Genomic DNA, 13,284 nt, shown 5'->3' with positions numbered 1-13,284 from the left:
AGGCTAAGTGAATGGGCTAGGGTCTGGCAGATGGAATACAATGTTGACAAATGTGAGATTATCCATTTTGGTAGGAATAACAGCAAAAGGGATTATTATTTAAATGATAAAATATTAAAACATGCTGCTGTGCAGAGGCCTGGGTGTGCTAGTGCATGAATCACAAAAAGTTGGTTTACAGGTGCAACAGCTGATTAAGAAGGCAAATGGAATGCTGTCCTTCATTGCTAGAGGGATGGAGTTTAAGACTAGGAAGATTATGCTGCAACTGTATAAGGTGTTAGTGAGGCCACACCTGGAGTATTGTGTTCAGTTTTGGTCTCCTTACCTGAGAAAGAACATACTGGCACTTGAGGGGGTGCAGAGGAGATTCACTAGGTTAATCCCAGAGCAGAAGGGGTTGGATTACGAGGAGAGGTTGAGTAGACTGGGACTGTACTCATTGGAATTTAGAAGGATGAGGGGGGATCTTATAGAAACATATAAAATTATGAAGGGAATAGATAGGGTAGATGCGGGCAGGTTGTTTCTACTGGCGGGTGAAAGCAGTTGAGGCTCCTTCATTAAATGTTTTTAAGATAAAGATAGATAGTTTTTTGAAGAATAAAGGGATTAAGGGTTATGGTTTTCGGGCCGGAAAGTGGACCTGAGTCCACAAAAGATCAGCCATGATCTCATTGAATGGCGGAGCAGGCTCGAGGGGCCAGATGGCCTACTCCTGCTGCTAGTTCTTATGTTCTTATATACTTTTCAGATCAAAGGACAAGTTTGGGGAATTGAAGTTAATTAAATAGAATCTCTATCTGGGACATCTCAGGTATGCCATTGCTGTAGAGATAAATTTCAGGGAGACAAATGTTTCTTTTGGGTTTATCCATGTGTTTTCGCACACAAAAAGTTAATCAGCTTGGATGATTATGATAAGGCAGTTGTGTATCTATCAGCAACCAGAGCAAGATGCATAGGGGTCATTGGGAATCAATAGTGTCCCTGATCTGGAGCGCTAAACAAAAATTGCAAGCGAGACCTCTGCTTGCAATGAAAGGTCCAAGTGCACGAGGAAGTAAAATCGCCAGATCTGCTTGCAAATACTGAGATGCAAGTTCATGAGATTGGCAATGGAATCGTCAGAGAGAGCGTTAGAGATACATGCAAGTCTAAGTGCCACACTGAGAAATTGAGAATCAAAATGAATTCCTAAGAGCTGTGGCACACCTTGATTTGTTCCAGGAAGAAGTGAAGCAACCTACAAGATCTGGTAATGTATAGGCATATTCTTGAATGGAATTAAAAATAGAATGGGAAACAAACACTGTACGCGCGGTTCAACGGAAGCAGTTCTAAGTGTCATTTTGGATGCATTTGGCTGATAGTTTCACGAGTGCAGTGTTGGTGAGATCGCGGCCCGTATTCAATGGCACTTAATGCCAAAAATGAGCCCTGATGAGATTTTCGACATTACTGGTTGTCTTGCTCTCTGACTCGCTGGACTCGCGCCTCAGTTTCTCACCATTAACAAGAGAGAACTGCTTTTTAACACTCCCTTACCACTCGCTCCCAATCAACACAAATGGCAACATGCAGACCTGCTCCTTGCTTTGCCGATGACTTGTCAATGTTGGCATGAGAGGCAGGCCATGTTGTTTCCCCGAGGGGGTTGGAGAACCAGCATCAGGGTCAGCAATGCCACCTGGGAGACAGTGGTAGCAGCTGCCAATGTGGGCAGCATGACCAGGTGGACTGACATCCAGTGCTGGAAGACGAACAATCTCCAAAGTTGCAAATGTAAGTCATCACCTCTCTCCTGGTATCAGTTCTGCTGGCTACCCCTCAAATTCCCAAACTGTCCCCCCAACATAAATCACTGGCTGACACCTTGACCCCTCCCCACATCCGATCTCATGCTTGTTCCTCAGAACTCCCTAGCACCCACCAGCACCAACCCTTCATGTCCACATGCCCACACCCTGCTATGGACCCCCCTGATCCATGCAACCTGCTATGAAACCCCCTGGCCCCCGACCCATCAATCGTGTGGCTCACAATGACCTCTCTTTGTGCCCGCGGGAGAGGATAGCCCATTATAAGCGAGAAAGGGCCAAGACAGAGTGGGGGTGAGGGGGGGGGGGGGGGGCGGGAGGAGCAGGATGTCAGGGATCTGAGTTCTCACTGCTATGAGGAATGGGGTCTGGAGATTGCAAAGTTCTCCGAGGAGAGAGCAGTCAACGAGGTTCGCCTGTGCCAGAGAAGTGAGGATCCACTGCCCCTTCACCCAGACCTGTCTCAAGTGAGTTGTTCATGTCAGACAAAATGATCCTTCCCTCTTACTGACAGCATGTCCATTCTCTCGCAGGATCTCCATCTGATGAGGCCAGGCTGTCTCCCCCGCCCACCGCCACTCAAGAGACGACATTGGGGGAGAGCTCCGAGGAGACCACTGTCGAGGCATCGCAGCTATCACCCCCACCTTTTACCAGTGCAGAGACGCACACCTCGGTGGGTGACATGAGCTTCTGGGGCACAATCTGGTGAGCACCACACTGTTGCTGATGCACATCAGGTGGAGGCCGCAACATTCAAGCAGGCAGAGGTCGCCCGGATCCCAGGACTCAGCTGAGTCCCAGTCGGATGCCGAGTCTCTGAACAAGGTTCTCCCAGAACTGATGCAAGTGATATGCCAGAACCGTGACATTTAGGAGGGCATGTCAGCGACATTCCAGCGACGGCAAAGAGTACCAAAGGCTTTGGTCATAGGAGATAGTCCTGACAATGCATGGCACCGAGGCCAATACTGCTAGAGTGGCGACCGTAGTGAAAACTTGAAGCACGACATCTGCGTCTCGAGTAGTGCTGTCCAAGGCATGGCTCAGTCTGGGACGGCCATAGCTGAGGGCCTTCTCACCATGTCCCAGTCACTGAGGGACATATCCCAGATGCAGGTGGACATTGCTGAGACAGTCCAGAGCATGGTCCAGTCACTGAGGAGCATCGCTGAGGGCGTCAACACCGTGGTGCAGAAAATGGGGAGCCACCGGGCCTGGCTGAACCAGATGACTCAGAGGCTTCTGGAGCTCAGTCCAGGTGCCCCTCCATGCCATGAAGACCATCAGGCTCCTATAGGCATCGTCAGGGAGAAGGAAGCGCAGGAGGCCAACCGAAGACCTGCCACTAAGTAGACAATGGCGGTCTCCAGTTGTTCCGAATCCCCCCCCCCCTCGTGACATCTGCACATCTCAAGGACAGTGGACAGAACAGGTAGCACGGCATCACCCGTGGCACGGTACGTCGGCCGGGACCACCGACTCCAGGCCATCCAGAGGATGCCCGCCAAGGGCAGGGCATGGAAAACAGCAGACTGCTTCTACCTCTGATGGGCATCCTGAGTTTAACCAATTTGATTGTTTTTTTGATCAAATAATAGGGTGGATTGATGGGGATAATGCAGAACATGGGGCTGGATTCTGAGCAGCCCCGCACCGAAATCACATTTGATGCAGGGGCAGAGAATCAAATTTCACGACAAAATGGGCCCCGGCGCCAGTCCGGCGATTCTCCGGGCCCCGAATATCCGTGCTTTCGCGAATTACTCCGCACGGCTGGGGCGCCGTTGCCGGAGACCCTGCCCAACGATTCACCGCTCTCGACCGGCCAAGTTCCCAACAGCGTGGAACTAACATGCTATAGCCGGTCGGGACTCTCGCGTGGCGGCTGCGGACTCAGTCTGCAGCCACCCTGATGGAGGACGGGGGTATCGGGCACCGAGGGGAGCACCTTATGGGAGAGATCGGGCAGGATGGATCCTCGGGCACGCGGCCTATCGGGGAGGCCTATATCTTCCAGATCCCTCCGCGGTCCGAGTCCGCCATGGCGTTCGGCACGGCCGCTGGAGGCCACCGCCATGCACATGTGCAGACTCGGAACCACAAGTGCGGGGGCCCGTATCCGCAGCCAAAGCTGCGTGAAGCATTCCGGATCCCTGCTAGCCCCTGAAGGCTCATATTTCTTTCAGGAAACGCGGGAATGCACCGCCTGCGTTTTTACGCCGCGTGGGGACATAGACCCATTTTGGGAGAATCCAGCCCATGGACTTCCAAAAGGCATTTGACAAAGTGCCACATAACAGGCTTGTTAGCAAGGCTAAAGACCATGAATTAAAAGGGGTACTGACACCATGGATACAAAGTTGGCTGAGGAAACCGGAAGTAGTGTTGCACAGTTCTTTTTCATACTGGAGGAAGATATGTAGAATAGGCACTCGGACTACTGCTCGTCTTGATTTTTATTAATGTGGTGGTGGTGTGTTTCAATTTACTCAGGGAATCCGAGTTGCTGTGGCAACATGCATTTTTTATACTCATACTGTAGTCTATGGATAGAGATGGCAGAGGCACCAACTTCCATTCCATGACATGGCTGACCAGGACTCTCTCCTGCTCCCACTGCCTGCAATTGGTGTGTGTTGGAAAGATTTAGAGGTTGAGGTCGACCCGTTTGACTGCGTTATGAACGCACATTCGATAGAATCCCGACAGTGTAGAAAGAGGCCATTCGGCCCATCGAATCTGCACCAACCCTCGGAAAGAGTCCCCTACCTAGGCCCGCTCCCCACCATATCCCAGAAACCCCCATCCAACCTGTGGGTCAAATTTATCATGGCCAATCCACCTAACCTGCACATCTTTGGACTGTGGGAGGAAACCGGAGCACCCGGAGGAAATCCATGCAGACATGGGGAGAAAGTGCAAACTCCACACAGACAGTCACCCAAGGCCAGAATCAAACCCTGGTCCCTGGCGCTATGAGGCAGGAGTGTTAGCCACTGTGCCACCATTTTCCTTGACCAACATGTCCTGGGGTGGGACTCGAACCTGAAGCTTCTAACTCAGAGGAAGAGCACTGCCCGCTTTGTCCTAATTTCAGATTTGCAGGTGATTCAAAACTCAGTAGCAGACAGAACTGTGAAGAGGACAATGATAGGCTTCAAGAGGTTATGGACAGGCAGCTGCAACAGGTCGAAACATGACAAATAAAATTAAATGCAGAGAAATGTGAAGTGGTATGATTTGGTAGGAATACCGAGCATAGGCAGAGTACAATTCTAAAGGAGGTGTAAGGATAGAAAACCTGGTTGTACCTGAGCACAAATCATTGAAGGTGTCAGGGTAGTTTGAAAATGCAATTACAAGGACATACAGGATCCTGGGCTTCTAAATTGAGGCATCGAGCACAAAAGCAGGAAAGCTATGATGAAGCTTTTATGAAAAACTGGACCAGCCTCAATTCTGGGCATCACACTTTAAGAAGAATGTGACACCTTTATGGAGGGTGCAGGAAAGATTGGCAGCGATGGTTAAAGGGATGAGGATCTTTTATTTTGTGAGTAGATTGGAGAAGCTGGGGCTGTTCTCAGAGAAGCGTTGGTTAAGTGGAGATCTGATAGAGGTGTTCAAAATCATGAGAGATCAAGACAAAGAGGAGAGATACCGTTCCCATTGGTGAAAGGGTTGAGAACCAGAGGACACAGATTTGAAGTGATTGACAAGAGAACCAAAGATGACATGATTTTTTTATTCAGCTAGTGATAATGATCTGGGAATGCACTGCTTGAAATGGTGGTGGAGTCAGATTTAATTGTGGCTTGCTGAAAGGAATTGGAAAAGCACCTGAGGTGGCACTAGCTCAGTTGCTCCTGCAGAGAGAAGACATGAGCATGTTGAACCAAATGACCACCTTATTTATAGTGACCATTCTATGATTCTGTATATCATGCCTGTACTTACTAATCTACTTTGACTCCTGGTCCAGCAAAGATATCGGGCGGGATTTTCCACCGGCGGGGTTTTCCACCGGCGGGATGCTCCCTTTTGCCGGCGCCCAGGGGTTTCCCGACAGCGTGGGGCTGCTCCACAATGGAAAACCCCATTGACCGGCTGGCATAACGGAGCATCCTGCCGGCGGGGTGAACCTGAAATGTAGCACGGCGGAGCGGAGCATCCCGCCCATCAACTTATAATGATTGGGATTCTCTGTCCCACCGGCCCGTTTTCCGGCACGGCGGCACCTGCCGGCAGCGGAATTCTCCGTTCCTGCAGCCGACCAATGAGGTTTCCCATCGTAGGCCACCCCATGCAGTCGGGAAACGCACGGGCATGGGGTGCGCTGCCAGAGGGTCCCGCCGACGGAGAATCCCACAGATTATCTTTGTCTTCACCTTTCCCCATCACCGTAGCCTCCACTGTCCCGAGGGAGAACCCTGCCATTCTCCATCTGGTCTCTTCTGCATCCCAATATCTTTGCACCGCACTTGGTGGCAGTGCCTTCAGCCCTCTGGAAATTTTCTCGCAAATCTTTCTGTATCTCCATCTCGCTTCTGCTTTAAAATACCGCTTAAAATCTATTTCTTTGCGCAACCATTTAGTCACCTGTCCACCCATCCCCTGACATGGCCAAGAGTCAAATTTGCATTTGATGACCCTCTTGAGAAGGGCCTTGGATCTTTTACTATGACAATGGTACTACATGATGCAAGTTGTCATTATTGCTGGTTGTGAAATGGTTATTTTTGAGTTGGGAATACTTGATTTATTCATTATTATGTTACGGTCACGTTGAGATTTTGTCTCATTAAGAAAATGCACAATGCAATCCATTTTTCAGTTCGGAAAATAGTTCTTCACTGTTACAACAGTCAATGAAGTAATGTTGTCGCTTTCTTTTTTAAAAGGTTATGGGTTAAGTCATGAGCGTAATAGAACATTCACTGTTCACCTGAATGGGTACAGTCACAGCATGGCTTGAAACACTTAACTATCAAGTTATATTGATTTCTTTATTCACCAGTTGCGGCTTTCAAAATGGGGAAGTATATTTATTTGCACATACAGCAAGACAAGTTGAATAATTGCAGTCCCGTTGCAGCTGTTAATTTTAAAATCCTCCTCAATCCAGTCACTTAAATATTTGTATTTGCAGTGACTGATGTTCTCAATTCTTCCAGAAGCCTCAAAGGATAGATTTGTTTGCTGTTTATGATGGTGATAGTGATGTTATACAAAGCCAAAATGACGTGTGCTTTCTATTATTTAAAAAGAATGAGAAATACAAAGTCCAGATTTTGCTGATTTTGGCATTACTGGCAGATAAGCATTTTGCATTGTCAGCTGACTTCAAGGCAGGTCATTCTCACCACTTTTTATTATTGCCAATACAATAAAGTCAAGTTTTTAATTTCAAACTTCAAGCTTAAAAACATATGACGAGCACAGATAACCTACTTTGAAAATTTATAACAACATTTTCACTGGCTTATAAATACAACTCCACACCTGCTTGCGATCTTTTAAAAATGTGTTTTCTGACAATGTTGACGGACTTCACCTGTTGCCCATCCTTCTTGCTCTGAGAAGATAGTGGTGGGCCCTCTCCTTCAACAACTCCTATCCTGTAGTAAATGTTCTACCACAACAGGAAATACCACTGATGCTGAAGGGACACCAATACAGGAAGTGCCCATTTTAAGTTGCCTCATTCAGCATCATTCTATTTTTGCCTTGCTAGTACACACACTTAGTATCATGATTCCGCTTTAGTGTTTGTGGTATTATCATAACTGTCAGAACTGCAAGGGTTAATTAAGTGTTGAGAGTAGCCACTAGAGGGAGCTACAGTTACAACTATATAAGGCAGTGATGCTGAGCCTTGTGAGAGAGTGTGAGCAGGAGTTAGCGTGTGAGAGTTAGAAATACAGATAGTGTAAGTGAGTTCAGATCATAATTTAAACCAGTAGATGAGTGTAGTTTAGATGCTGTTAATCAATTGTGTATTCTTTAGGAGTACGTGATGAATCCAAGTTAGCAGTGTTAATAAATTTGCAGCTTTGTTTAAGTTAAAGCTATTTTGTGGTCTTTGTGAACACTACGCCAACCATCCTGAAATAAGCAACACAAAGAACACTACAGTGTTGTTTTGTGCCAGGGCCGAAGTAGCATCATGTGACCTGATTGGCACCACTTTGGAGTGGCTTTCCCTACACCCCGAACATCATGCTCGACGCTTGTTTGACTCGCCATTTTCCTCCCTGACCCTTCCATTCAGGGCTTCCCTCCTGTCGTGTTGGGTGCTCTGCTACACAGACGAACCAACACGGTTGCGGAAGGTACAACTCAGTTTTATTACTAATAGTATTAACATTTGTAAACTGGTTACTGTGGTTCGTTCATTACCCTCTAACCTGTGGACCCAGCCCTAACACTATCTTAGAGAGGCACTCAGCACATGGTGAATGTCTGAGTGGCTTGCTGTGAGCTCTGTGCCCTGAGCTGTCTCCTGCTGGAATCAATCGGAAGTGTTGTGTTCCCCGTTTTATAGTGTGTATGCTCTTGCTTGTGATTGGCTGTGATGTTGCATGTGTATTGATTGGTCCATTGATCTGTCCATCAGTGTGTATGTGTGTTTGCACCATGATGTTTATCTGAATATCATGACACCTCCCTCCCTCTCCCACTCACCACTTCCCTTCCCAGCTTTCATGCTCGCACCTCCTCTCACTCCCTCACTTGCTTCCTCCCTCTCACCACCCGTCTTCTGATTCCTTGCTCACAGCAAGACTGCAAGGATTCAGGAAAGGGAAGTTGTGTAAGGGAGAGGCAGCGAGCGGGTGGCCAGCCGCCAGTAAAGGCAGCAAGTGGGAGTGACTGGGAGAGAAAAGCAATGAGTGGGAGAGGCTGGCCAGCTGAAGAGATTCAATGAGCCGGAGGTAATTAGAAAGAGTTTGCATATTTCTTTAATATTTTGAAGTTTATTGTATTTTAATAGTTATTTCCTTCATGATAAAAGGGATTTATGAATGTCAAGAAGTGAACTTACATCGTATGATGTTTTAATGTTTTTTTCTGATGAGAAAGGTGCTTCAGAACCTAGCTACTGCTTTTGCATTGGTTGTAATGGGAATATCTGCTTTGCTTAAATTGTTTCACTGAGTGTTGTACTTTTTTGAAATGCAACTACAATGTTAAGGGGAGGATTACGTATAAGGCAGGATGGTGACTTGGAGGTGATTGCATTCTCACAACATTGCTACTCCTACTTTTCTCCGTCAGGGATTATTGGGAGAGAGATGAACAAAGAACAATACAGCCAAAGAACAGGCCCTTCGGCCCTCCACGCCTGTACCGGTCATGATACCATTGTTGGCCAAAACCCTCAGCATCTCCTCGTTCCGTATCCCTCCATATCCTATCCATGTACTTGATGCTGTTGAAATAATCATGGTGCATTGCTGTAATGCATTCTACCATCATGTATTCATGTATGCTGCACCAACAATATGCTGGTGATAGAGGGGGAGGATCTGAAGATGGGTGAAATCGAGTTGTTGTGACTGCACTCAATCAGGTGGGAAGTGAATATTCCATCATATTCCTGACTTGTCCTTTTATAGGTGGTGGATTGAGTTGAGGAATCAGGAGTTAAGCCGCTCAGTCTTTGAAATGGGGCAAATGTTACGTGACACGTGTCAGCTGAAGTTTAGATGTTATTTAGATCATGCTGTATTCTGGTAAGAGCTCACTACCACAAATTGTGAATGAACTGGACGCTCTGTATTTTCAGTTACAGCTGCACTCTAACCTTGTGAGGCGTGCTATTCAGTGAAGGTGATTTGGGCAAGGACATGACTCTGAAGCGCACTTGCACTGATATCCTGGTGCTCTGCTGCCTTCCACAAACACAACCATCCACTTGTGTTTTTTTTAATGTGCAGAGCTCTACATTTCTCCTGTCTGGGGAAGGTGCATTTGAAGCACCTTTACATTGAGATATAGCCATTCATAACCCTCTCAAATTGTACAAAGGTAAAACTGCTATTGGGTGCAGAACTGCAACATTTACATCCAAACAGTTCAGAAAAAAAATCACACATTAATGATTGCAGTTTGTTTGAAATTGTGTCTGCTTCATGCGATTTCCTATGCTTGGTTTGACTACATTATAAAATGGAGAGAGTCAGTCATTTGAGGGAAAGCATATAGGACTGAATGAGTAAAGGCTGGTATTTAAACGGATATTTATGGTCATCTTTAGCTTCATTTCTTTTAAATTGAATGCTAAGTACCAGTTTCACAAAAATGGCATTTATGTTTGCAGTGCTAGGCGATACCTGGAGATGAAACACCCAAATATAAATGAGCATATTTTGTTCCACAGCTGGGAGAATCCATCACGGAAATAGCCAGCAACATGATGCTAGTGGACGAACACATACTGTGGATGGCCCAGAATGAGGAAAAGGCTTGTACTCGAATGGTACAGTGTGTGGAATTCATTGCAAGCCTTGTGTTAACCAGCAATACGCAGGGAATTTCAAAGGTACTCAATTCAGTGCTGCATTTTCAAAATTGAACAGAAAGTACAAAAAGGTGCACTAAATTTTCAAAACGTGTGCAGAATACAGCTTCAGCTCCAAGCTGTTTTGTTCCTTAGTGAGCATCTATGGTGCGACAAACTAGTTAATGGAGCATTGTCTGTAAGGAAAAATATCTTTGGCAAACCATTGTTCAATTAAATGAGCCAGGAGCACTGTCTATCAATGTAAGAAGTTTTATTTTTACGAATTTCAATAAGAATTAAAATGCATGGTGAAATATAGGGTGGCAGCCTTTAAGGTGGAGTGGGAGGACTGTTAAAAGCCAGTGAGTTACATTCGGACAACCCCTGATGCAGTCTCTCAAATGGGAGGAGAGCAGGTAATTTAAGTAATTAAAGGCCATTCAAGGGATTGTCTTCAGGTGGGGAGGCTGTCACCTGCAGGGATGTGGCCTCCCTGCTCCCTCCTGCATCTGGGGGGCAGTGGAGGGTGGTGGTGGGGCACGGGGAACAGAGCCTGATGCCCGATAGCTCAAGGTGGGCGGTCTTAGTGGCAAAGGTCGTCCCCGTGGACTCGACACGGAGGCTTGGCCCAACCGGAAACAAAATGGAAAAAAAGGTTCTGACTCAAAATGGAGTCTCAGCAGTGGCCACCTCCTTGATGTTGCTGCTGATGTTGCAGAGCTGCTGGCCCTCTGATTGGGCCAGCAGAGTGGAGAACCAGTCTGCCAGCATTACACGGCAATATTGCCGCTGCGGTCCCGCTGCCCACCTCACTTCTGAGAAAACCCTGGACACTTTTTGGTTGTGTCCAATTATAAATTATACGAGGTACCTGCAATCACATAAAATGAGGGTTTTGCATAGTACTTGACATTTCATTCACAGTAGATCATTTTTCATATTCAAAGTCTTTTCTATGATGAAGGAGGTTTGCAACAAATGGAATTTAGAATTGAGGAGATTTGTTGAGCCACGGACATATTATTGGGCAGTGTGCAGCCTGTGAGATTGTCAATGTGAGCAGTGGGCTTCGGGACTTTTTCTTCATCCACTGGTCCTTCGACTGAGGTTACTTCAGGGGCTTGAAGATGAGGATGGCCCGAAAAGACATAGACATAGATCATACTACCCTCGCTAGGGATGTCAATCTGCTTCCTTCATACCTTTGTGGTAAAGTGTTACATTGTACCATAGAGATGGGCTGCACCATCTCACAATGAGAAACAAATCACCTTTTTTGTCAAGGTGGTTAATCTAATGAAAATGCAATTTCTGACACATTGAGGTACAGTCTTCACATTGAATGTAAGATTGAGGTATCCAATTTTTGAAAAAGACGTCTTTGCACCTTTCCTAATGTTTTTCAGCCTTAAATTATTTTGGCTGTTGTATCTTAGATCAATCTCATGGATGAGTTGCAACTCCCTCAGCCTTTGAAAGTGTCTAGTCTTAATATGAGATGTGGATACATTTTCTGTCATGCACTTGGGAAATGAACAGCAAACCTTGTCTGATAATTGCATTTCAGTGTGAGTTTATCTTTCAGCTTCGCTGTAGGGACTCACATCAGCTCTCATTTTATGTTTGAAATATCAAGCAAATATATTAGATCACATCCGCAACCTAAATACCAGTAACAATCCAGTTATAGAGAGGAATCTCTAAATTTACACAGCTAACCTTCCACATAATTGTTCTTTTAGGCAAAAAAATAAGGACTAAATGTTTTTTTGCAGAACACAAAGGAGTGAATTTTGTGTTTCCAGTTGGGTTGCCGGGGTTGGAGGGGGGGGGGAGATGGCAGAGGCGTCGGGGAGAAAACGGGATCAGCGGCCTTTGCAATGCTCTGCCTTTCCGTTGGCGTCGGGATCGAGGTACGAGCCCCGTCCCAGCGGGAGAATGCAAATAGGTTATTAAGACCCATTTGCATCCAATTAACGGGCGGGCCTGTGCCGTGGGGGCACTCTTTTCCTTCCGCCTTCGCCATGTTCTCCACCATGGCGGAGGCGGAAGAGACTCCCTCCACTGCGCATGCGCGGGAATGCCGTCAGCGGCAGCTAACGCTCCCGCGCATGCGCCGCCCGGAGATGTCATTTCCGCGCCAGCTGGCGGGGCACCAAAGGCCTTTTCCGCCAGCTGGCGGGGCAGAAATTCATCCGGCGCAGGCCTAGCCCCTTAAGGTTGGGGCTCGGCCCCCCAAGATGCGGAGCATTCCGCACCTTTGGGGCGGCACGATGCCCGACTGATTTGCGCCGTTTTGGGTGCCAGTCAGCGGACATCGCGCCAATACCGGAGAATTTCGCCCCTGATTCCACGCAAAATTAGAAAATTACGGTCAGTGACTCCTCATTTTCATTCACATTTCCCTCCGTGTCCTTGGATGTGTCACATGTGGTCCTGGTACCTTATCAACTTTAGGTGCAGATAGTCTATCTAAAGCCTCTTCTTTGTCAATTACAAACCCATCAAGTGTCTCAGATGCTTCCTCTTTCATCATGACCTGGGTAGCTGCTTCTTCCTTGGTATAAACAGATGCAAAGTATTAATTTAATATCCCAGTCATGCCCCCTACTTTCATGCGTAAATCCCCTTTTGATCCTCAATCGATCGTACTCCTTTCACCACACTTTTCCTATTTATATGCTTATAAAAGACTTTTAGATTCCCTTTTATGTTATTATAGAAATCATTGAATTTTCAGTGCGGAATTGTCTACACCAGCCCCTGCAAGAGCACCCAATCTCAGCCCACACCTCCACCCTATCCCTGGAACCCAGCAACCCCACCTAACTCTACGGGGCAATTTAACGTGACAAATCCACCTAACCCGCACATCTTTGGACTGTGGGAGGAAACCGGAGCACCCAGAGGAAACCCACGCGGGGAGAATGGGCAGACACCGCACAGACAGTGACCCAA

General features: G+C 46.9%; 1 protein-coding gene across 1 annotated transcript in view; it reads left to right on the top strand.

Moving 5' to 3' along the window:
* adgra1b (adhesion G protein-coupled receptor A1b) overlaps positions 1 to 13,284 on the top strand; it is an 827,468-nt gene that overhangs the window by 547,890 nt on the left and 266,294 nt on the right. The window contains exon 11 of the mRNA XM_072479133.1: positions 10,204 to 10,365. Within this exon, the coding sequence (XP_072335234.1) occupies positions 10,204 to 10,365 (162 nt within the window). The remainder of the gene's footprint in view (positions 1 to 10,203; positions 10,366 to 13,284) is intronic.

Source organism: Scyliorhinus torazame, chromosome 16 (assembly GCF_047496885.1).
Source record: "Scyliorhinus torazame isolate Kashiwa2021f chromosome 16, sScyTor2.1, whole genome shotgun sequence".
NCBI lineage: Eukaryota > Metazoa > Chordata > Chondrichthyes > Carcharhiniformes > Scyliorhinidae > Scyliorhinus > Scyliorhinus torazame.
This window is presented reverse-complemented; position numbering and strand designations above follow the sequence as displayed.